The sequence below is a fragment of the Podarcis vaucheri genome (genome assembly GCF_965113315.1).
Source record: "Podarcis vaucheri genome assembly, chromosome: 4".
Taxonomy (NCBI): Eukaryota; Metazoa; Chordata; class Lepidosauria; order Squamata; family Lacertidae; genus Podarcis; species Podarcis vaucheri.
The window spans coordinates 69,055,333-69,078,632 of NC_138762.1; the positions used below are offsets into that span (position 1 = coordinate 69,055,333).

At 42.5% G+C, this 23,300-nt stretch overlaps 2 protein-coding genes across 4 annotated transcripts in view; both read left to right on the forward strand.

Moving 5' to 3' along the window:
* The window catches only part of PIR (pirin), a 29,707-nt gene extending 21,839 nt beyond the window's left edge, over positions 1–7,868 (forward strand). For all 3 annotated transcript variants that reach the window (XM_082220924.1, XM_082220925.1, XM_082220926.1), the window contains exons 7-10: positions 1,638–1,682; positions 2,632–2,714; positions 5,444–5,510; positions 7,477–7,868. In XM_082220924.1, the coding sequence (XP_082077050.1) occupies positions 1,638–1,682; positions 2,632–2,714; positions 5,444–5,510; positions 7,477–7,592 (311 nt within the window). In that variant the 3' untranslated portion in view covers positions 7,593–7,868. The remainder of the gene's footprint in view (positions 1–1,637; positions 1,683–2,631; positions 2,715–5,443; positions 5,511–7,476) is intronic.
* A 301-nt stretch (positions 7,869–8,169) lies between these two features.
* On the forward strand, positions 8,170–22,497 carry VEGFD (vascular endothelial growth factor D). Its single transcript, XM_082220901.1, has 7 exons — positions 8,170–8,778; positions 14,708–14,918; positions 17,789–17,979; positions 18,584–18,732; positions 19,940–20,037; positions 21,352–21,547; positions 21,825–22,497. The coding sequence occupies exons 1-7, from the start codon at positions 8,695–8,697 to the stop codon at positions 21,949–21,951; spliced, it is 1,056 nt and encodes a 351-aa protein (XP_082077027.1). The 5' UTR covers positions 8,170–8,694; the 3' UTR covers positions 21,952–22,497.
* The last annotated feature ends 803 nt before the right edge of the window (positions 22,498–23,300 follow it).

The following is a 23,300-nucleotide window of genomic DNA, read 5'->3' on the forward strand; positions in this document are numbered from 1 at the left end:
GTTATTTCAGAGGTGCATCTGCATTTAAAAGAACACATTTACTAACTGTTGCAGACTGAGCAGTAACGTTTTAACGAAAAGATGAGCGCCGTTTATTTATGTTATGAATTGTTTCCCATCAGGCATCCCAAAGCAATTGACAATATAATAAAACATTTATGAAGCAGGTAGAACAGTTGCATATGTAAAAACAATTAAAAAATGATTATATGTTTTTAAAAGCCGTTTAAAACAGCCGTGAATAGATAAAATCAATTCAGACCCAATACAGGTGCCAACTGGGATAAAGAGAGCAGAGTTTTAATCAGGTTACATGGCAATATTTTTTTCCATCCATGTCAAAATGCTAGGCATTGAGCTTGGAAGAAGCAGAGCTGGTGGTCAAATTTAGCAAATAAGGATTTTATCTAGCTGGCGTTCTGGTGGCTGCATCATTGTGTACTTTTTAAGCAAGCAACTCCCTTCAAACCAAGTAGGATTTGCAACTGAGCAAAATATATTTACACCTGGGCTAAGAAGCAGCAAACCACCAAACAATGGACTGGGCCCACCAGTTAAATGCCTTTCCCAAGAAAAGGTCCATTTTGTGTCTCCTTCCCACAGAACTGCAGCTGAAGGATAAATGGACAGTAGTAAAAGGCTAAACAGCCTGTTGGAGAGGCCTTGGTGGGCTTGAGGTGACCCACAGGTCTTAAATTGCCTCCCAGTATAAAAAGGTAAAAGCATATTGGGAAGTGATTTATAATGAATTAATAAATAAATAAATGTTTAAAACTACTTTCCAAAAAACCAAAAAAACAACCAGAGTCGTTTTTGTTGGGGATAACCCATACTGAAATTCCCAGGTGTCAGAAAAGGTTATTTATGTGTGCAACAACTGTGGCCTGTGTTTTGTTAGCTGAAAAATTGAAAGTGAGTGAGGCCCCAACTAAAGAGGATTGGCAACATAAGTTGACAGAATATGCACAACTTGCAGATTTAACACATAGAATAAGAGAGCAAGAAGAACATGCACTTAAAGAAGACTGGAAAACATTTATTGAATATATAAAAGTATTCAGCTGAAATAGACAGCTGAAAACGCTGGCAGTATTAAGATAAATTCAAAAGAGTAAATAATTTTTGATCGATGTAAAAGTGGAAAACTGATTTGAATGGTTATAGTAAAATATGTAGGGATGTATGATATGTAAAATCAACCATGGGAAGAGAAGAAGGATAGATAATGGATATTTTAAAATTTGTAAAATGTTTATTTGTGATTGTAAAATAGAAAATTTAATTAAAAAAATTATAAGAAATAAGTTGCCTCCCAGTAAGCCTCTTAAAATGGAATAACTTACTTATTTATCCTATAGTTAAACAGAACAGTTAATGAATACATTGGAAAGTCCAATGTATTTTGCTGTAGTGCATGTCTCTACTTTGGGCAGGTGTGGGAGGTTGGTAATAATGTTGTTTCATTAGTTATGTTACATCCGAAAATAAGTAAAATATGGTTTAAAAAATGGAACCCTTACACATGGATAGAGTCACACCTATACCTTGCAAATTACAACTTTGCATGGCCTAATACAGGGCTCCATATGTTTAAACTTTCTATGTATCTGACAGTATTTTGCCCTTTTACATTTCAGGTTGGACAGCGTTTATTTACACGCTCTTTGGTAATGTATATGTTGGTAAGTTGCTTGTTGTCTCCACCCTGTTTTGATCACTGGAAACTGCTTCTGTTTTTGAGAACCATTTTTTATTTTCAAAAGCTAGTACGATCTGTTTTTAGGGGTGAAATGGTACTCAGACTGTTGTAAATGTCAAACAGGCAGCATTTGCTTGCTATGTAACAATTGCAGCTTTTAAAGATTAGCAGGTAGCTTCCTACTGGTTTGTGACACTGGGTTGCTCTGTAAAGCTTACTATGGTCTCTGCACAGTATTTCCTAGAGATTGCTGCTCTGCCTGTGAGCCCAGCTATCTATAAACAATAAATCTGTGATTGACCCTTGTTGAGGGTCCTCGTGGCGCAAATGAGCTGCCTTAGTTGTGGCAGGTTGGAGAAAGCTTTGTTTGTTGGGTAATGAAGCGGTGATCTGCAGAGGACCATAGTGATGCTAGATATCCTTTCACAGAATCAGAGTCGGAAGGGACTGTGAGGGTCATCTAGACCAACCCCCTGCAATGCAGGGATATTTTACCCCATGTGGGGCTCAAACTCACGACCCTCTGAGTGGCTGAGGAAACTCAGCCAGATAGGCGGGGTATAAATAATAAATCATCATCATTATTATTATTAGAGTCTCGTGCTCTGGCTGAGCCATCTCAGCTGAAGCATTTATTTCAAAGTAGAAAACAGATATTGCAGGGAGAACTCTAAAATGCCCCTTATAGAACAATCCTATACTTGGAGGGAAGACCCATAAAGTTCAGTGGGGCTTAATCAGGTAATAGCATTGCATGCTTGGGCATCGCAAGTCTTCCCTTGCAATTAAGTTATTCTGTGATCAGCTGACTGCCTGGAAATTTTCATGAAAGGTTTAATTATTATTATGTGTTTCAGAAACAGTGTGAATTAGCCAGTACCTATTTAGAAATGTTAGCACAATCACCTCTTTAAAAAACCACCATTTTCCAGGTCCTTCCGATGCGCAACAGAAAATAGAACCGCACCACACTGCTGTGCTGGACGATGGAGACTGTATTCAGTTTGAAAACAAGGTATTTTGCAACTAATCTGTCTGGCTCCAAAACATCACTCCCACCCCCCAGAATGCTTTCAGTAGGTTTTAACAATAGTAGACTGGGTCAGAATGAATCCCAAATAAACTGCCTTAGCAAGAACCCCTAATTAAACTGTTAAAAGAAGTGCTGAACCTGTCTTCATTCCCTTCCTATACTAAATGTTTAAGTGTCTTTTGCTTGGTTGTAATTCTTGAGAAGCTCTTATTCTGCAACAGCCCATTGACTCTTGTGGAACTAGAGTAAGTGGACTGGATTTCATCGGCTTCATTTATTCTTACTCTTTGTATTTTACTCCCCGCACCCTTCAAGCTGCTTAAATTGCGGTTTGCGGAGTGCTTTCAGGTGTTCTCTACAATGGAAATGAGGTGTATTCTGGGATACATTCTGACTCAAGGTGGCCCTGAATAGCAGTGTGTCTTCTAACAAACGTCTTGACGACAACTTCTATAATACAGATCAATTCTTTGCCCACCTCTCTCTTCAGATATTCAGTTCAGCTACACTAGAGCATAGGAGGGGCTGAGTTTTTATATCTAAGCTCTCCAGGCAGCCTCTCACATGCTGGTTATGATATAGCGGTCTTCAAAGAACAGCCAGGCAAAGAAATTGTCTGGCTGATCCCTACAAAACAGGTTGAGAATTGCTGAGCACATAGTAACTGCCTGGCTTATTCCTAGACGTATCACTGTACATGAAGCAAGGAGCTAGCTACACAAGGTTTGTGCCCCAGTGCTGGCCCAATGGACTCTATTGACCTCATGAGCAGTGAGCAAGGAACAGAGGCAGCAACAGTGTTGTATATTTGTATGTACTAAAAGAGCTCCCCAGATCCCCTAGAACTGAGGCTGAATTTTCCTGGGCCCCTTCCTGGTAGGGACAGGGAAGGACTCTTGTCTGAAACCCTAGACAGCCACTGCAAATCATTGCACACAAGAGAGGCCCTCTAGATGTTATTGGCTTTGAATTTCCACCAGCTCCAGCTAGCTTGGCTGAAGGGTTAAGGGAGTTTTAGTCCAGCAACATCTGAAGAACCAAAGGTTTAGCCAGCACTGATGTAACCGGTCCTGTGTTCTGACAATAGAAGGTAGCTTCCTGTGTTCGCTCAAGTTGAATCAAAAGCACCTCCTTCAATCTGTTCAAGTTATTACTGATATAGGAGAGTGCAGTTTCCATTGGCCTCATTCACATGCCGTGGCAGACATACAACTCAAATGGCAGCAACCTGGCTCCTTCTTCTGCCAAATTGCAAAGAGACGAATCTTAAAGCCGTGAGCCAAGAACAAACCATTGTATAGTTCATGTTGGGGAGTTAAGATGGTTTGTTTGTTTGTTTGTTTGTTTGTTTTGAATGCCCCTTGAATCCAACTTTTCTTTGTATGCTTAACCGTCTCCAGGCTTGAAAAATAGGTTTATATTCTAGGTTGTTGGAAAGAGCAGTTTATTTTGTGAGCAGAATCATAGGAAGTTATGATCTGCTTTCTAAAAAAATGTATTGTCTTTTATGCTTTTCCTAAAAAAATTTGAACCTGACATGATTCGAAAGTCTTGTTTATTTTTCGTTACGGGCTACACCCTTATGTCTCAAGACAGTTTTGCAATACTAAGACTACAATAGGGTCTGTCGCAATTCTTTTCTTACATAATATCCAGCAATTTATCTTCAGTGCAGCCAGACCCTATGAGCCTCTGCTGAAGAGACAATGCTGCTTTGACAGGGTAGTTTACCTTAAAAGCTACAACATGCCATAACACAGGAGTGGGATTCTTAAGATGCCTCTTTTATCCTTAGGAGAACTGCCACAGCACAGTAAAAAGTTCTGTCAGTTCCAGTGGGAGGCCCTACACACCAGAAGAGCCTGGGAATCATTTTCTGACCATTGAAGTGGACTCTAGTCCACAAAGGTTTATGCCATAATGAATTTGTTACTCTTTCAGGAGCTGGAGAACTTATTTTTGCTGTGACAATTTCTGCTCCCCCTCTGGAAACTATTCCAACAGATGTTCAGCCCAGTTATGCTGGGGGATGCTCAAGAGTTGGGGTGGGGAAGTTCCCTTGTGGAAAATCTTGGGTGGGGAAGCGTTGTCTATTTGTTTTTGGCCTTTAGCTCTCACCAAGGAAAATTCGCAGAACTGCCCCCTTTGTTTACATGTTCAAATTCACCACATATTTAATAACAACTTGCATGTGGTCCATAATACTGTATTTAGATAGGATCCAAATCCCACTTTAGGCACAGGGCCCTTTCCAGATGACCTGCTTATTTGGGTTTCATGCAGAAAATTAACCAAGAGGTTAGATTGTACCTGGTCTTTATTGAGAATTGATTCTGGTTTTTTGTGGGGCAGTTATACTGCATCCACCCTGATTTGCTTGGTGTTTATTCGCCTTCCCACTTAACCATTTGTTCAGCCCACATGGAGAGGCCATGGGTCATCGCTTGGGACAAGTGCTGGCTCATCCTTCTCCCTGAGCTTGGCAGTGGTGGGGGAAACAGCGACGCTCCAGGGTCAAATCAGAAAGCTGAAAGGCTTTCATAATTCTGGGACTCTCCCTGGAAAGTCGGGACACTTGGAAGGTATGCTGAGGAGGCAAAACACTTGTGATCTACTGTATTGTAATTTGCTCCTGCTTTGGGTATCTAATCTCAAAATCTCAAAATGTAATTTATATGCTGCTGATGAATGCTTTCTGCTCATCCTTTTAGGATCCTGAAATGAGCCATTTTGTCTTGGTGGCTGGGGAGCCCATAAAGGAACCAGTAGTGCAACATGGTAAATATCTGTTTAACAAGTCGTCTTTTTTTTAAACAAATGGGGCATACAGAACGTATTTTCATCTTCAACCTCAGGTGTTTATTCTGGAATATCTCCCCCCGCCCTTCTGTTGAAAAATCCACAACTGAACATCAGTGACTTGCTGCTTTGGCCTTCCACTGGTATTTATAGGGATATTCTCTGTTTGTAAATCACTGTATTTGAGAGGCCTTGCTTGGAATCTTTTGTTACAGTTGTGTTTTGCTCTTGGAAAAATAGGCTGGGGTTGAAGCAGAGCAGTCAGGTCATTAAGATTATTTCCCCAGTTGAAGGATGTATCATGTTACATTGTGCATTAAGAGATTTGTAAATGATTTTTTTGAAAAGAAGTGTATAAACGTTGGAAAGCAAAGTAAGTAAATAAATGTTACTAGCCTCCTTGCAAAGGGACTCAAAGCTGCCAGGCCTTGCTGTTGTTGCTAGATATATCTTACCATCATTGCACAAAGCTACTGGCAAGTAAAATGTGAGAAGGGGAGGATGGGTTTGGTGGAGAAGAACCAAGACTGTTACTCCCATGTAATTTCAGTAACTTGCTTACCATAGAGCCATCTGCACTGATACAGTGCTGTTCATGGCGCATAAATGCATGGGTGGGGATGGCTATGAACGACAGTGTGAATAATGTTGTGTATACATTAGTCAGGTTGAGTCCATGCATTCCTGCAAGTAAATACATGATGTATGAGTGCATATGATCTAGTTGCACACACGTGTAAAGTGACTGAGAACTTGCGTGTGCTGTGGCCTGAGGGGGGGACCCTGGGCTTCACCTGAATCTGCAGGCCTTTGTCTGCGAGTGTCTGTGGAAACAGTTCTAGAGAAGACTTGAAGGTTGATAGCAATATGTTCCTCCCTCTGCCTTGCTCTGCCCTCTCCACCAGATGCAAACCATGGCAAACTCCTCCATCATTTAGAGCAGCATTTCCCAACCTTGGGCCTCCATCTGTTTTTGGACTACAACTCCCATAATCCTCAGCTAGCAAGACCAGTGGTCAGGGATGATGGGAATTGTAGTTCGAAAACAGCTGGAGGCCCAAGGTTGGGAAACACTGATTTAGAGCATGGTGGCTAACAGTCTGTGGTACAAGGGCCACAGTCACCCATGGCCAGGCCACCCATACAAGCAGTGGGTGTGCTCACCCCACAGCCCTCCTTCTTATCAACCAACCAATCTGATGACCAGGGAGGGGACAGTTTGCATCCCATCAGGGCGCTGTGCTCCACACACATATCTACCTCATTCCCCCCTCTCTTTGTTGCAGTGGCCAAATTCAGTGGGTTCAGGGGGCAGAAAAAAAATTGCTTGGTTGGGGGCCAGATGGGGCACCCAAAGTATTGATTAGCTGCCCCTTATTTATAGGGTCAGATATTCCCCTTCCACAACCAGCATGTGTGGAATCCCCAAGATTTCCCTTTAATGTGAAGAAGGGAAAAGAAGAACCTGTCGTCAAATGCTACTGAGCAATCCTTGCTCAATTGCTCACTCAGCAATCCTTTGCTCACTCAGGATTGCTCACTCAGCAATCCTTTGATTTGGTGCAACCTCTATGCCAGCCTTCAACGCAGCTGAGCCCTTGGGAATGAATCTGGGGACCAAAAAGGAGGAGGAGACAGGAGAAGGAATGAGTTGCAATTTGAAATAAAAAAATTCCTTCCAGTAGCACCTTAAAGACCAACTAAGTTAGTTCTTGGTATGAGCTTTCGTGTGCATGCACACTTCTTCAGATACCATGCACACGAAAGCTCATACCAAGAACTAACTTAGTTGGTCTTTAAGGTGCTACTGGAAGGAATTTTTTTATTTTGACTATGGCAGACCAACACGGCTACCTATCTGTAATTGCAATTTGAATTCATCTACAGAAAGCCTAAAGCCCAGAATAATTAAACACTACCCTGAATTTTGCAATCTATATCTTAGGTCCATTTGTGATGAATACACAGGAAGAAATTCAACAAGCCTTTAATGACTTCAGAAATGCAAGAAATGGATTTGAGAGAGCCACCACTTGGAAATCAAAGATTGGAAACAAATGATGTGGGGTAGCAGAACCCAGGCTGACTAGCTTTTTAAAAATAATTTCCCAGCTGTACACCTTGATCTTTACTGCATTTACTGATTCCCATTTGCTTCATTAGTACTGATCATGTGGGTTTGCCAGATTGAGCCCAAATAATATTTCTAGTATGCCTGGAGCCAAAGTTATCTATTAGAGTGTCATAGACGGGTACAGCTCCATTTTTATTACTCTGAGATATACATGATATATAAACATTCTGTTTATCTGTAATAAAAAATGTTTTCATCTAAAACATACAGTCTCATGCCCTTTCTTTGTAAAAGCACTGCTTTAATAAATGAAATGGTTTTCTCAAAATCCTTACCACACAGAAAACGTAAAGGAAAGGTGTGTGTGTGTGTCTGTGTGTAGCTGTATGTATACTTGGTAAGACCATGTGCTGAAGTTTCATGTTTCAGGTAATACCTTTTAAAATAATGGCGGCACACATTGCATCGGTTAGTTTAGTAAATGCTACACCATTGGTAGGGACAGAACGGGATAGGAGCCAACATGTGACTCTTGTTTTCTGCCAGTGTCTGTATCAGATTTAAGACGCAGGCTTCTGCAGGCTTCCATGAAGGCTGTGAAAAAAAGTTTCAATACAGAGAGTTGGATTACAGCTCTCTCTAGCTCAAAGCATCGGCCGTCCTACTGCCGTCTTAAAAGGAAGCTTGTAACATGGAGCACCAAACCCCCTCAGCAGATTTTAACCTTTCCTGGACCACGAATTAATTTTGAGTTTCTCTTTGTGTCCAGGTGGGAAATGGATTGATTATTTTTTTTAATAGACTGGGACCTGTATTTGCCTGCTTCTGGAAACATTTTTTAACTTTTGTATTTTTATATCTAAAAAGTACCTACAAGAAAGAGATGACATTGTTTAAGTGAATTTTACCCTTCTTTTTTAACTGTGCTGTTTACATCTCGTGTATACTCTTTAAGTTTACGTGGAGAGTAAGATTCTGGGTATGCATTTTTAAAAACAATAGCAGTTCGTAGAGAAATGAATTTCGAAACGTTCTTCTCCAGCTGTGTGACTTCAACTGTGTAGCAAAGTGTGGACGTTAACCACAAGGATGTACAAGCCGTGGACAACTGTAAACATATTTATAGTGTCTTTTCTACATCTGCTGCAAGGTTCTGAACATGGATCTGTAAAGGTAAGTGGGTTTTATTTTGGAATTGTCTGCATCTCGAGACCACATGGGTTTTCCTGTCTGAAACGATCTTCGGACTACAGTGGCACCTTTTTAAGTTCTTTCTGGGGTGACTCTTAAGTATTGCATAAATAAACAACTTTTACACGTGTAACACCATCGGAGAAGATTTAACAGCACGGTCCAGCCAATTTAAGCATTTTTCTGACCTGCCAGATTTCCAAGGGGAAGACTAAAGTGCATGTTTAACTAACCCATTGAAATAAATAGTATTTAACTTTTGGCTGACTTCTGCCTTAAGGAGTATATAGAAAACAGGAATGTAATGAATCTACATTCACAGCTGATTGATATTTTTCTTTTCGGGCCACTTAAAAATATATTGTGTTAAACGATAATTCATTTTCAGCAGTGGCAGATGACCAAATGGAACCTTTTTGAGAATTCCAGTATGACAGAACTTTTTGCAATAACATAGCCTTCTCTTAAATTGTTTCATCTGCAGTCAGTGCTTTTGCTGCATCTCTCCAAACAATTTGTGCATTACCTGTAAGCTTTCTCTTTCTTTGGCAAGATTAGGAAGGTTGTCTTTTTGACCTATCAGTCACTCTCTTTTGGCACGGATCCACTTTGAAAATAAATACTGTTCCCAAATAACTTTTAAATACTGTTCCCAAATAACGTATTTGCTACTACCGTTTAATATCTAGTTCCTAGAAGTTTTTGTCATTTCAGGACATTGTCAAATGTATATATGTGTGATTAGAGAAACTCCTTACTGCTGTATAATGTACCAATCCAGTCTGAATAATTAAGGCTGAATTCCTACATGGTTTGAGAAGTAATTCTTTGCCAGATCTGATATGGAAAATGCCTTCTAAGGTTGGTTCATGATGTAAGCTTTCAAAAGATAATATTCTAGCCTCCCTTACAACTTCATTGTGTAAATAACATATTTACGAGACTTTGAAAGTTTTGTAAAGGTATCAGTGTTCCTCATTTCCTTAACTTGTTGCATTCTACTGTTAGCTTCTTCAGTAAATCAGAAAAGTGAATTGAAGATTCAAGCAAGAATCCTGTTATGTTCACATTAACGGGGGGGGGGGGGAATGTAACTGCTGGCATTTGGCAAAAATGTGAATCAGCCAGGCCCCAGGGTATTTCTGCTGTACAATGATATAATGCCAATTATATTGCAGAAGCAACATGGATATACTGTGTAGGTCAAACTAAAAAGAGAGAAGGAGGGTTATCATTACTTCCTGCTAGAGTAGAAGCCAGCCTTTCTGGTATCCTCCATGAAATGATTTTCTTTTAACTTATCAAAATACATTTATTGTTAATAAAATTAAGGCTGCAAACCTATGTTATGCATAATTGCTTGGGAGTGGGCTCCACTGTTGACCGTCCTTGCATAAGGATTGGGCTGCCAATGATTTCTACATAGGAACGAGAATAGGCTATTTTGTGCTTTCTGTTAAATCTCTGGAGGTTTTGAAATCGTTCTTTTTTACACCAATAACCTATTATTTGCTGATTTTTCTATAGTTTGGAATATATTTCAGCTGATGCAATTCTATACCTGCCTACTCAGAAGAAAGCCCCATTGAATTGCAGGGGGCTTATTTCCAGGTCAGTGAGTACAGAATTGCAGCCTGTGGCTCAAAAGTGCTATGAAACATTTTGAGTGGCAGGTTATTCTAAATCTCAGCGACATCAAGCAGCTCTTCTTTCATATAGAACTATGGGCACCTTGGTGCGAAGCAGATTGATGGACTGGACTGGCTTTACAATCCTCTTGGCAGGGATCTTTATGCTACAGAGAAGAGCCCAAGCAGTGGCGTAGCGTTGGTTGTCAGCACCCGGGGCAAGGCAAGTAATTTGCGCCCCCTAACCCGTGGATTTTAGCACTCGAGTGCGATCGCGTCCCCCCCAGATGTTGCGCCTGGTGCAGCCGGCCCCCCCTGCACCCCCCACACTACGCCACTGAGCCCAAGCTTAAATTATGTCCTTTCTGTAGGGCAAGTGCCTTGAAACACCTATGTGCAGAATTCCCTTTAAGAACATAAGAAGATCCCCGCTGGATCACACCCCAAGACTCATCTGGTCTGCCTATGTTTTAAAATTTCCCAGCAGTGTGTGGCAAAAAGTGTTGGTTTCCCTCACCATATCATATTACAACAGCAGTGTGTGTGTGAGAGAGAGAGAGATTTCCTGAACTTTACACAATGACTGTAGCCTGCCTAACTAACATGGGCTTGGTCCCAGTATGACAGCAAGTTGAAGCCTGTGTTTCATTAGACAAAGAGAGAGGATCTGCCTCTGTGTGTGGCGTTAGGACCAGAGAGGTATTGTTGGAGTTTAAATACAGCTCAGTGCTGCATACCTGAAGCAGTCCAGTCCAGCGGGAGTGCCTATATAGCTGGCTCTCTCTTATGTAGTGTTGCTGTTCCTGTAGCCCACAAATCCTGGGCTTGGCACCCAACTCCATGACTTCATTAAAGGCCAGGCACTGTGCCCTCTGGGAAAGAAGAGGAACCATTGCTTTGGCAGTGCCCCTGACCTGTAAAGACAGCTGCTCTGGTTTGGCCCAGTTCAAGCAGAGCTCCTCCCACATGCTTGGGCCAATAGAGGAGAGACCACAGAGGAAGTTTTGGAAGAGGTAAGAGCTTGGAGAGACAGAACAATGCCTCTCTTGTTGGGTAGGGAGAGTAGCCAGCAGGCACCGGGTGGGAGAAAGTGGAATTTAATCATCTCCAGGAAGCAGCAAGGCAGAAGAAACCCCCTCTCTCTCTCTCTCTCTCTCTCTCTCTCTCTCTGTGTGTGTGTGTGTGTGTGGAGAGGCTCTTGTCTGGGCAAAGTAGCTTCACAATTCTCCCCTCTTAGCATTTGTGAACCTAATGAAAGGCAGTGACACCCAGGGCCGGCCCACCCATTAGGCAAGGTGAGGCGATCGCCTCAGGTGCAAGAATCCAAAGCGGCAGAGAATCCCAATGTAGATCTTCATCCCACTCGCCATTTCGAATGACGCTCTTCACTCCCTGCTTCTTCCCTGGTTCCAAGCAGGAGTTCAGAGCCAATGTCCAGGCTTTCCTTTGACCAAAGCCAGGACGTTTGCGGTAAATCTCCAGGACTCCATCTGTATTTGTACTTGACCCTATGGATGTGTTCGCTGAGCAAAGAAGATTCAGGCTGTTTATTGAGAGCCCTTTTTCTCCCAGACAGCTGTTCCAGAAAGAGCTACGAGGGGAAGTTTGGCAAAGCCAAATCTGAAGAGCAGGTGCTGTAAGAGACGGTTTCTTCAATATGTTTCTTCTGCCCTAGGGAGGAAGGAAGCACTGTACTTTTTAGGGATCCAAATCGGACTTTCAGGCTTGGATAGTCAAGTGGCCCATTTTTTTTGTATGCAGTTTTGACTAATGTATTCATTTTTGCAAACAGTGTCCCCACATTATCATTTTTGTCTCTCCCCCCCCACTAATATATTCATTTTATGCCCACCTTCCCCTTAAGTATGCTTTGTTTTAAACATAGTTTGTTGGGAACCCAGAATAACTCAGTTGATAGAGCATGAGACTCTTAATCTCAGGGTAATGAGTTTGAGTCTTGCCTTGGGCAAAAGATTCCTGCATTGCAGGGGGCTGGACTAAATGACCCTTGTGGTCCGTTCTAACTCTACAGTTCTATGGAGTGCTGCATCACAAAATTCAGGTAAGTACGAATTTTAAAGGATGTCTATGTTTTAGTTCTTTTATTGTTTCAGAAAGTGAAAACTTGATAGATTCACCTTTAAATGTGCACTGAATTTAATTTCTCCTCCTATACGTAGGTGGCCAGCTATCAAACCCTGCCCTAACCCAGTAAATAGCCAGGCCACCTCAACACAGCTCAACAGATTAGCTATGGGGATATTCTCTATTTACACGCCTGCTTAATTAGCAAAATTTGAGAGATGAGAGATCAAAGTTATTTTTCATTTAATACAGCAATTGGAAACACAGCCCAATGTTCCAGGGCTACCGCCACAAATTACATTTCATGGCATGTGCTGTGAATATTTATTTCCTTAGGAGTTAAGAAATTTTGTAAAGTACACATGTTGTCAATGAACATATTTATTGGCTTTCTGAACCCTCTGCTCCTCTCAATTCCTTGTGACTAAAAGTCATGATGAGCAACGGTTTCTACATAAAATAAATGTGGTCACAATATTCCGGAAAATTGATCCCGTCAATTCCCCTGAGGAGTGACATTCTTCTTTGGTAAGTCTTGAAAGAGAGCCCTCTCTTTTAGGCTGTTACCATGCACCATGTTTTTAAAACGGCAAGAGCAGATAAAAAGCACATGTTTTTAAACATCCCACTGCATGTCCTTGATGGACTTATCACTTTGAGGGGGAGTGGGGAAGGTAAAGGGAACTTGGAGAGCTTTATCCAGCCCAGGCCTTTTTTATTCATGAAAATGAGTAGAAAGATATGCCCTCCCTTTCCAGTGCTTCAAAGTTCACAAGAAATACAGTTGTGTATTTGACTTGGTTTTTAACAATGTGGCAAGCTCTTACAATAAATTGAAAACAAAAATCCCAAGACACAGTAGCTAAGGAAATATGAGTAGCTTTCAGCTATTGTATATATTCCATTTTTGGGGGGAAATGGCTGGAGCCACCAACCAGGGTCTTGTATCTCCTGGATTGACATTTTTGGTACTGCTTGGTCATAAACATCTTCCACATACCAGTGGCATGGCACTGTACCCTGTGTGTGTGTGCCAGGTTAAGGAGCTTATACAACTTGGTTCCTGGGTTGCTTGAAAGCAAACCATGTTTGATTAATGTCCTCAAATAATTCATAATTCCCTGTGAGTCGATGCTGCAGAGTGTGAAGACCATGGATGCAACTTCAGGGGACAATAGGGTCTTCTGAAATGGACAGTCATAAGTTCCTAAATTTACCTCCCAGTTCTTCTCTCACTGCTCTCTTGTTATATGCTGGGCCAAAAGCTTGGCAGTCACCCTGGGAACCTAATAGGAAGACACAATCTGTGTTAATGCTGTGAGCACTTCCGTCTTGTGCATGCAACAGTATGCTTTACACATCGAGTTAACTGTAAAATGTTATGTACATTGTTGAATGTTTTTCATGGCTACTGTAAGTCAGTTCTTCATGATTCTACTGGCTGGATATATGTTTGTTTATCCCAAGGCACTTCTTGGTATGCTAGGGGAATTCTTCATATTTCTTTTCTATGATTAGGAATTCTTGATCAGATTTGAACAAGGGACAGACTCCTGACATTTTGGATCATTTATCCAGCAGTATCTCAAGGAGCACGTCTCCCCTTATGAATAGACCCTGCAACCATCATCGGAGGCCTTTCTTTGTGTGCCTCTTCCAGGAGAGGTCTGAAGGGCGGTAACACGAGAACAGGCCTTTTCTTTGGTGGCTCCCCATTTGTGGAATGCTCTCCCCGGGGAAGCTTACCTGGTGCCTTCATTACATATATTTGGTCACCAGGCAAAAACATTCCTCTTCTACCAAACCCTTGGCTAATTAAACAACCAATGGCTTTTATTGCTTTTGTTGTTAGTATGCTATGTATTTTTGTATTTTTATATTCTAAACTGCCCTGTGATGCTAGGATGAAGGGTGGTATATAAATTTAGTTAATAAATAAATAATAGAAAAAACCATGGGCTGGTGATCCGATATCTGGGATCCTTTGTAACCAATTCTTTAGTTACAAACCTTAGAAAATAACACCTCCTTTAATCCAAGAGTAATTATTTAACCCAGCCTGATATATATTTTTAAGTCTATATTTTTACAGTCTATATTACATTTGCATATACAACAGAAATGTGTGCTCTTTCCTACCTAAGGTCTATATATGTAGGCACAGGACTGATCTTCTGTTTCCGCCCCCTTCCTTACAGAGAACGTCACTTTCTGCCCTGGAGTGGTCAGAGCAGCAGATCAGGAAAGCTGCTAGCCTGGAAGAGCTTCTTCGCATCACCCACTCTGAAGACTGGAAGCTTTGGAAGTGCCGGCTAAAGCTCAAGGGCATGGCCGCTCTGGATTCCAGATCAGCCTCGCATCGCTCCACGAGATTTGCCGCTGCTTTCTATGATATTGAGATACTGAAAGGTAGGCTCACAGTTTATGAACTGAATATTTCTGGATCCACAGTGACATATGTCGGGCTGATGTCTTGTTCGTATGCAGAGCTGACCCACCCATGAGGCTGGGTGAGGCAGCTGCCTAAGGTGGCATCCTGCAAGCAGCATCACCCCCGCAGCTTTGCCACTGGTCTTCTCCCTGGTCTCTAGCAGCTGTGAAGGACTGGCAGCAAAGCTCTGCAGAACACCTCCTACCAAGTTGGCGAGAGGACAGGCATTGCTGACAAGTCGGTGGGAGATTCATCCCCCTCACCGGGCAGTGTGGTGGGGCTTTGGTCGGCTTTTCCTGATGGAAAGAGTCAATCCTAACTCCACTGCTGGGCAGGAAGTGGAAATCAAGAAAGTATCTTTCCTCACCACCACCCATACCCTGGTCCGATGAGGAAGACTTACAGAGTTTGCGCTCGCATCCAGGGTGTGTGGGTGTGGTGGGGTGGCGGCTGTGAGACGTTTCTCTTTTTTGTGTGTAAGTTTTTTTTATTTGATTTTTAACAAATATAAACACACATAAAAAATAATTCAAGATCCATATATCGAGATTGCTCTGAATCTCCTGACTTCCCCCTTCCCTTCCATGGGTCCTAATAATAATATTTATAACTGCATATCAATACTTATCCAAATTTTAACCATCCAAATTATCCATACTTTTGAGAGATGTTTCTCCTCAGGTGCCAAAAGGTCTCAGGCCACCCCTGTTTTTATGTGAAAGGCAGGTTGTTATATGCATTTTGTTTTTGTGCCTGAAGTACACACACACACACACACACACACACACACACTTGCTGATGGGTCTGTTCCTTGTTCATAAGGTTATGTCAGTGCTCTGAGTGATACAAGCAGGAAGCTGTCTTTTTTAAAAAAAAAATCCATTTGAAAATAAAGTAAAATAATATTTTAAGAAGTCAAAAATGGTACGGATAGGAGTCACCATGTGTCTAGAGATTTCCCAGACACTGTCCAATATGTATTGATATAGCATAGCCACTATACCGAAAGCATCCCACAACCGTGTTTGTGGTGCTTGTTTGGCTGGGAGGAAATGACATTTTGTCGGCAATAAAGCAATGGACTTTTTTTGCTTGGGGTGCTACCCTGGGAGAAGCTGCAGGGATCCCTGGAAGGAAAGCATAAGCCGTGGAGCATTTATTCCATGATTTAATGTGCTCACCTGGAAAGGTGTCTACAAACTTGCAAATTCACACCCTGAAAAAAAACAAAACAAAAAATGCAATGTGCTGAAAGGGTGCTTGATCGAAGTTCTGAGTTTGAAGTGCAGACAGGTGTCAAACCCATTGTTGCAAGATCCGTATCAGGCATCCCGTCTCACGTGTGCTGAATGTAATATGGGCAGTGGCCTTACGTACCAAAGGAGACCAAAAAGAGGAGGAATGTCCCCTAAGCCTGCCACAGACTTCTTTAGATTTTCAGCACAAAACTAGGTATTTTTCTTTGTTTCCGCTCACAACACAGTTCAAGCAATGCTGCTCTAAACAAAGCATTTTTCCACTGCAAGGAAAAATGTAAACAGACAGCAATATTTAAAAGGAATGTGCCAACAGCAGCTTGAAATGCAGAAACATTCAAATGCCTGTTTTTATTAGGTGTGCCCTGATGTAAAACACTTTATCAGCTTGGACTTTTCTGGGCAGGAGCTTCCTGGACATCTGTTCTTACAAAGAGAGGAAGAAACAGAGACTAAAACATTGGAAAGGATGCCATGGGCTCTGGTCATACCCTACGGGTGTGCTGTGGCATCTGCATTTTTGTAGTTAGACCAAAGGTTGCTAATTCCTGAACTGGCCCTTATAGCTGTCCCTTTTAACAGCCGTTTGATCAGGTGACCAAAGAGCAGGTCATAATGTCTGCCACCATGTTATGAAAAGATTCACCTGCCCCCTTTGAGCTCATCAGATATGTGTTAAAAGGTCAGGAGAAGGCCAGACATTATTCCCACCCCTTTTCTGGCCAGTTACATCAGAAGAGATTGACTAGATCAGGCCAAGGGCCCAGTGCAGTCTAGCATCCTGAACTCACAGTGACCCAACCAGATGTCTTGGAGAAACCCACAAGCAGGGCCTGAAGGTCACCATGTTCTCCTCAGCTGTGAGTCCCTGCAACTGGTATTCATAAGCTTCATGTCACCCCAAGCTGGATCCAGTGATGGCATTGGATCATCAGTGTTGGGCAGCATTGTGTGGATCTGGCAGATCATGAGGTTAGTTACCACGCCAGTCCTGCACCTCTAAGGGGGCTGATGACAGAATCTATCATATCTGGGTTTTACAGAACACATTGCAAAGCACAGAAAGGATAAGGGGAAAAATTATAACTACATCAGCTATGGTGGTCAGTTGGTAAAGCTCTCACTGTTTTTGAAGCAATTCAGAATTGATCATGATCCCTCTCTTTCCAAACTGCCATTTCAGAGGTGAGTGTGCATCCCTGCAGGCCAACAGGGGACCACCCAAACACAGAAAGGAAGCACAAACTGGTTTGCAGCAGTGCCAGGTTTTTACAGGGAAAACTCATGGGAGAACCATGTCTATCAGACAGCCCAGTGAGGACTGAGCATGGCCATGAAATGTTGACCGGCTGTTGCAGGGGTGGGTGGGAATGAAATACCATGGCAGAGGGAGCACTCCACTCTGCCGCATTTCATTGCACAACTAGCTTGGCTCATTTATATTAATAAACAGCAGATGTCATAATGTTGTCAAAGTGCAGTGCTGCATCTCAACACAGCTACGAAGGACTCAAGAGAGCAAGCCAGTGAGCTGGTGAGTCCAGTGGTGTGATGGCAATTGCTGCTTTTAGAATGGCTCCTTTGTTCTCCAGTCATAGATGAGGAGTGGCAAAGGACTCAGTGCGTGCCGAGGGAGACCTGTGTGGAAGTTGCCAAAGAGCTGGGCACGGCCACCAATAAATTCTTCAAGCCCCCTTGTGTGAATGTCTACAGATGCGGAGGCTGCTGCAATGAAGAGAGCCTAAGCTGCGTGAACACCAGCACATCATACATATCTAAAATGGTATTTGGACTTTTTTCTACTCTTCTGCAGTTTGTTTCTCCTTAACCATCAAATCCTATGCAGGTTGGCTTTGAAGCAAGCCCCTCTTAATGGAATAGACTCATAGATAGCTCTTTCCTAAGTAAGTGTGTGTAGGAAGACCAGCCACCCAACGGGGTGTCCTCTGGCGTTGAACTCCCATCAACCCCAGCTGATAGGAGTTGTAACCCAAAACACGCAGAGGACGCCATGTTGGGGAAGAACAAGGCCATGAAAGTTGTCCATAGCTATGAATCTATTCACCATAGCAGAGCAAGTGTGGCTGTCCCACATTCACTCAAGTCTGTAGAACTATAGACTCCACAATGTGAAGAGGATGACATGGCGTGAACACATGACAAGGAGCTGCAGACTATCAAAGATTTCAGGTACATGTTAGACTCATGCCCATCGCATGTCCTTAGGGGCGAATTGTAACTGAGGATTCCTAACATGAAGCTCAGTCCACTACTGGTATTTTGCTTCATTGAGCAGGAAATGTGGAGGCTATTTAACAATGAGGGGAGGCTATTTAACGATGAGTTTTAATAGGAGTAGTGAAAAATGCTGTATTTCATCTTTCCAGCTCTTTGAGATTTCAGTTCCTTTAACAAATGTGCCAGATCCGATTCAAGTCAAAATTGCAAACCACACTGGTTGCAAGTGCTTAACAAATGCTCAGCGTCCATCGTACACCATCATACGAAGATCTATTCAATATCCAGAAGAGGATAGGTAAGATGGGCAGTCAGTCTTCTCTCTATCCCATTTTTTTTTAAAGATACACAATCAGTCATGAAGCTTTTCTGAGTGTTCATGAATTGTATGCTTTGTTCTAAGATCAGCGGTTATCCGATGTTTTTAAAAAGTATGTTTTTCAATGCTACAAAGAAAAGTTAATGGCTGCTTGGAAAAACAATGTAGAAATATGTTACATAACGCATAGACTTCTCTTCTAGCAGCATTTTTTAATTACTGTGGCATCTTTAATATTTACATTTTTAAAAAAGAGAGTCAAAACTGTCACAGGCAGCTGTGGCAAATTAATAAACAGCAGGCAGTTGGAATGTATCGAGGCCCCAGTTTGATGACTTAGCAAATGCAATTCCTTGAACTGTTCCTTTGACGGCAATGAGGCTTCTGGTCGAAGTTGCTAAGACATGCCTCTAAATGCAGAAGCTTCTCAACAGACTCTGAGCCCCAATACACCACGGCCATGTGCCGTCTGTCTACTTAACTCAGCCTTTCCCCAACCTGGTACCTTCCTGATGTTCTGGGCTGCAACTACCATCTGCTTCATCCAGCATGTTTGTGCCGGCTGGGGATGATGAGAATTGTAGTCCAAAATATGTGGAAGGCACCAAATTGAGGAACCCTGGCTTAATGTATTTGACTAGGTGTAGGGACACGGGTGGCGCTGTGGGTTAAACCACAGAGCCTAGGACTTGCCGATCAGAAGGTTGGCAGTTCAAATCCCTGTGACAGAGTGAGCGCCCGTTGCTCGGTCCCTGCTCCTGCCAACCTAGCAGTTCAGAAGCATGAAGTGCAAGTAGATAAATAGGTACCGCTCTGGCGGGAAGGTAAACGGCATTTCTGTGCGCTGCTCTGGTTTTCCAGAAGCGGCTTAGTCATGCTGGCCACATGACCCGGAAGCTGTACGCCAGTTCCCTCGGCCAATAAAGAGAGATGAGCGCCGCAACCCCAGAGTTGTCCGCGACTGGACCTAATGGTCAGGGGTCCCTTTATCTTTACCTTTAATTAATTTGACTAGCCCCCCCGCCCGCCCGCCAAGCTGGCTCTCAAATGCCATTTTTGCATGTATTTATTTGAATATTTATATACCACACTTCCATAAGAAACATATAACGAAGCAGTGTGTATACATCAGTTACTTTTTAAATGTGTTCTTAACATATTTATTTGGTCTTTTGTTTCCTTCTAGTTGCCCCCAAATAAACAAACTGTGTCGTAGTGGCTGGATGTGGGACAGCGATAAATGTGAATGTGTTGTAGACAAAGATCGTCCTGGCAGAAGGGAAGGTATATAATAGTACTACTTATATACACACTTTAATATTGAAATCTGGACCAGTTAAAAGAACAACATAACAACATTATGAATAACAACATTATCAAACTGAAATAGGTGGGCGGAGGTGATCCCCCCCCTCTGCATCCAGGAACAAAAGAGTAAATCTGGGCAGATTGGTAGTTAAAAGCATTTTGCGTTTACCAGAATAAACTGAAATGAGAAGCTCAGTCAGACAGAAGTAACACTCCTTCATTTGAAGCAAAGCATTTCTCCTCCACCCAGATTCTCCCACCCAACTTCACATGCACAGCGGAATTATCATCATCATTGATTATCCTAGGCTATGTGCACCTGGAAAGATAGTAAAATCTGGGCAAGTTTCAAGAGCAATTTCCTTATGATATGGCATTGAGAATCTGATGTTCAAAGCGGGTGGGAAGAAAATACTTACCAAGTGATTTCTAGCCATTGCTGAGACAAATACTGCCCCACCCCAGGAAGAGAAGCAACTCCAGATAATTGTGATTGCAATTAATGACCTGGAACAAAAGAGCTGCACAGCTAGCGCCAGATGTTCAAGGGTGCTTTGCACTTTGTTTTTCCTAAACAACCACACCGCCCCATGCCACAAAGCAAACCATGTGGGAGAAACTAAGAGGAGTTTGTGAAATTGTCATTAGGGTCTTCTATTCAAAAGGGGAAGGCAAAAAGCCTGCAAACCCAGGCTAAGCTAGCTCTTTAGATCCCAACTGAAAAAACCTCACCCTAGAATATGGCTGTGTATACATCATACACATAGTGCTGCAGGGGGGAACTGCAGTTCCTAGAATACTTGGGGTGTACGGTACACTTTAAATGTATGTATATTGCTGTCATGACTTTTAAAGTCTGTATCCATACAGACTCTGTTTATTTCTGCTAGAATATCAACTTCATTATACAGTGTTACCTCGGGTTACATACGCTTCAGGTTACAGACTCCACTAACCCAGAAATAGTACCTCAGGTTAAGAACTTTGTTTCAGGATGAGAACAGAAATTGTGTGGCGGCGGCGCAGCAGTAGGAGGCCCATTTCAGCTTAAGAACAGACCTCTGGAGCAAATTAAGTTCTTAACCCGAGGTACCACTGTAGTTACATTCTTTTCAAGCTGTGGATTCCATAGTTTTAATGGCAGGTTAATAGGAGTTCAGATTTCTGGACTCACAGTGCCATAAATAGTGCATTTTATAGGTTAAGTTCAAGTCTTGCTGTACACCTGCAGGATATTACCTTTGAGTGACACCCTTTATCTCTCTCTCTCCCCTCCAAAACATGTGCCAGGACTCCCTCCGCTTGCTGAACTTGCGATATGTGCACCAAATATGAACTTTGATGAGGAAAATTGTGAGTGCATCTGTAAATGGAAATGCACTGGCAATTTATTTCAGAACAAAGAGAACTGCAGCTGTTACTTGTGTACGGAGAACCAAGACAGCTGCCTTCAGAAACACAAGGAGTTTAATGCAGAAACATGCAGGTAAGCCTTCCATTACATTTGAGTTCCATGCGGCATGCTTGGTCCACAGCCAGGTTGATTGATTCCCACCCCGGGTTGAAATTTGTACTAAATTATAGGGCTTGTGTAGCACGTAAATCTCCCATGTAACAAAATAATAATGAATGAAGATCTTCCATGTACCTCCCTTCACATGACCATAATGGACATAGTCTTTTCATGCGTTCCTGTACATACTCCATGGAACAGAAGGGTGCACTTACCACATTGTCTTCTCTGACTTACTGTCTTCAAACAGCTGTGAAGACAAATGCCCATTCCAAGCCAGAATGTGCCCAACCGCTCGGCCGGCCTGCTCAAGGCACTGTTGCCGCCCAAGAGGGGGAAGAAGTCCTCACGGGTCCCAAAGCAGAGAAACACCATGACTGAGCTTTTGTTATCTCCTGTACTACCACTACCACACTGCTTTGCAAAGCAGCTGCCCACCATCGACTGTTAAACAATAATAATCATGGATATGGGTGGCTTTACTGCTAAAAAATACAATTAAAATCCAGTCTGTCTTCGTTATTAAGACGACGAATGGATCTGCAAGGACATTGCCACCTGACTGCTGATATATGGTACAACAAACTTTATCCTTGTTCTGTAACGGACTACCAGAAAGACCTACGTTCATTGATGTTGTATGAAAAAGAAAGTGGCATGTTAGCAGCAATGGGGATATCTTTACCAAGCAACGTTGAAATGCAGAGAATATTTCTATGCCTTCAACCTGCTTATTGGTCATATTTCTTTTTAGACCAACTTTTCCAGACCTTCTAAAATTTGGTTCCCTAATGCATTCAGCACTGAATGATTCGATCTACTGTCTATCTGTGTTTTATTATTTGGGTTTATCCTAGAACTACTGTCTGATGTGCCATATTTAAAATGTATATAGAAAAATAAAGGCACCAGTTATTAAGTAATATGCAGTGACGTGTGTAATTTCTATGGCAAGCTTGGTCAGAAGGAATGAACTACGACTAGAGGTTTTCATGTGCATCCTTCCATTCCATACACATGGAATAAAAGTGTCCCCACACTCCTCCTTTTTAAAGAATTCTGTTCTACCACTCATGTGGTAAGACTTGGGGTGAAGCTAAATGCTAACCCTGCAGCAGGGGATTTTTTATTTGATGCTAGGGAGAAGGAGGGGAGGTTTCACCCTTCCCTCCAGATGTAATCCTCTCCAAAACCACTCATCTGCATTGCAATTAGCCTTCTTATTACTTTACACCCTGCTCCCAAAGGAGCCTAGGATGGCTTCTAAGAGATGCAACAATAAAATTACCTTAAAAACAATTCCAGTACAGATGCAGATGAGGAAAGATCTCAACTTAACAGGAGGGAAGGTCTTAAGCAGGCGCTGAGAAGGCGTCAAAAATGGCACCTTCCTAATATTCAAGGGGAGGGAATTCCAAAGGGAAGGCGCCACAGCAGGAAAGGCTTGATTCTTCCATTGTGCGGAAGGGACTTGCTGATAACAGTGGTATTTACAGGAGACCCTCCCTCACCTGTGTGAGTGATCAACTGGATACATACGGGCCGAGGCCATAAGGAGAATAATGCACTAGATCAGGACTATGCCATGTGGGGATGGGAGCTTGAACCTTTTGCCTCCACCCCAGCCATGATCGGAATTGGATCTCACTCCCAACCCCAAGTCTGCTATTTGCAGTTGGACTGAAATCTCCCTTTGGCTCTGCTGGCTGGGTCTGCTGGGAGCTGA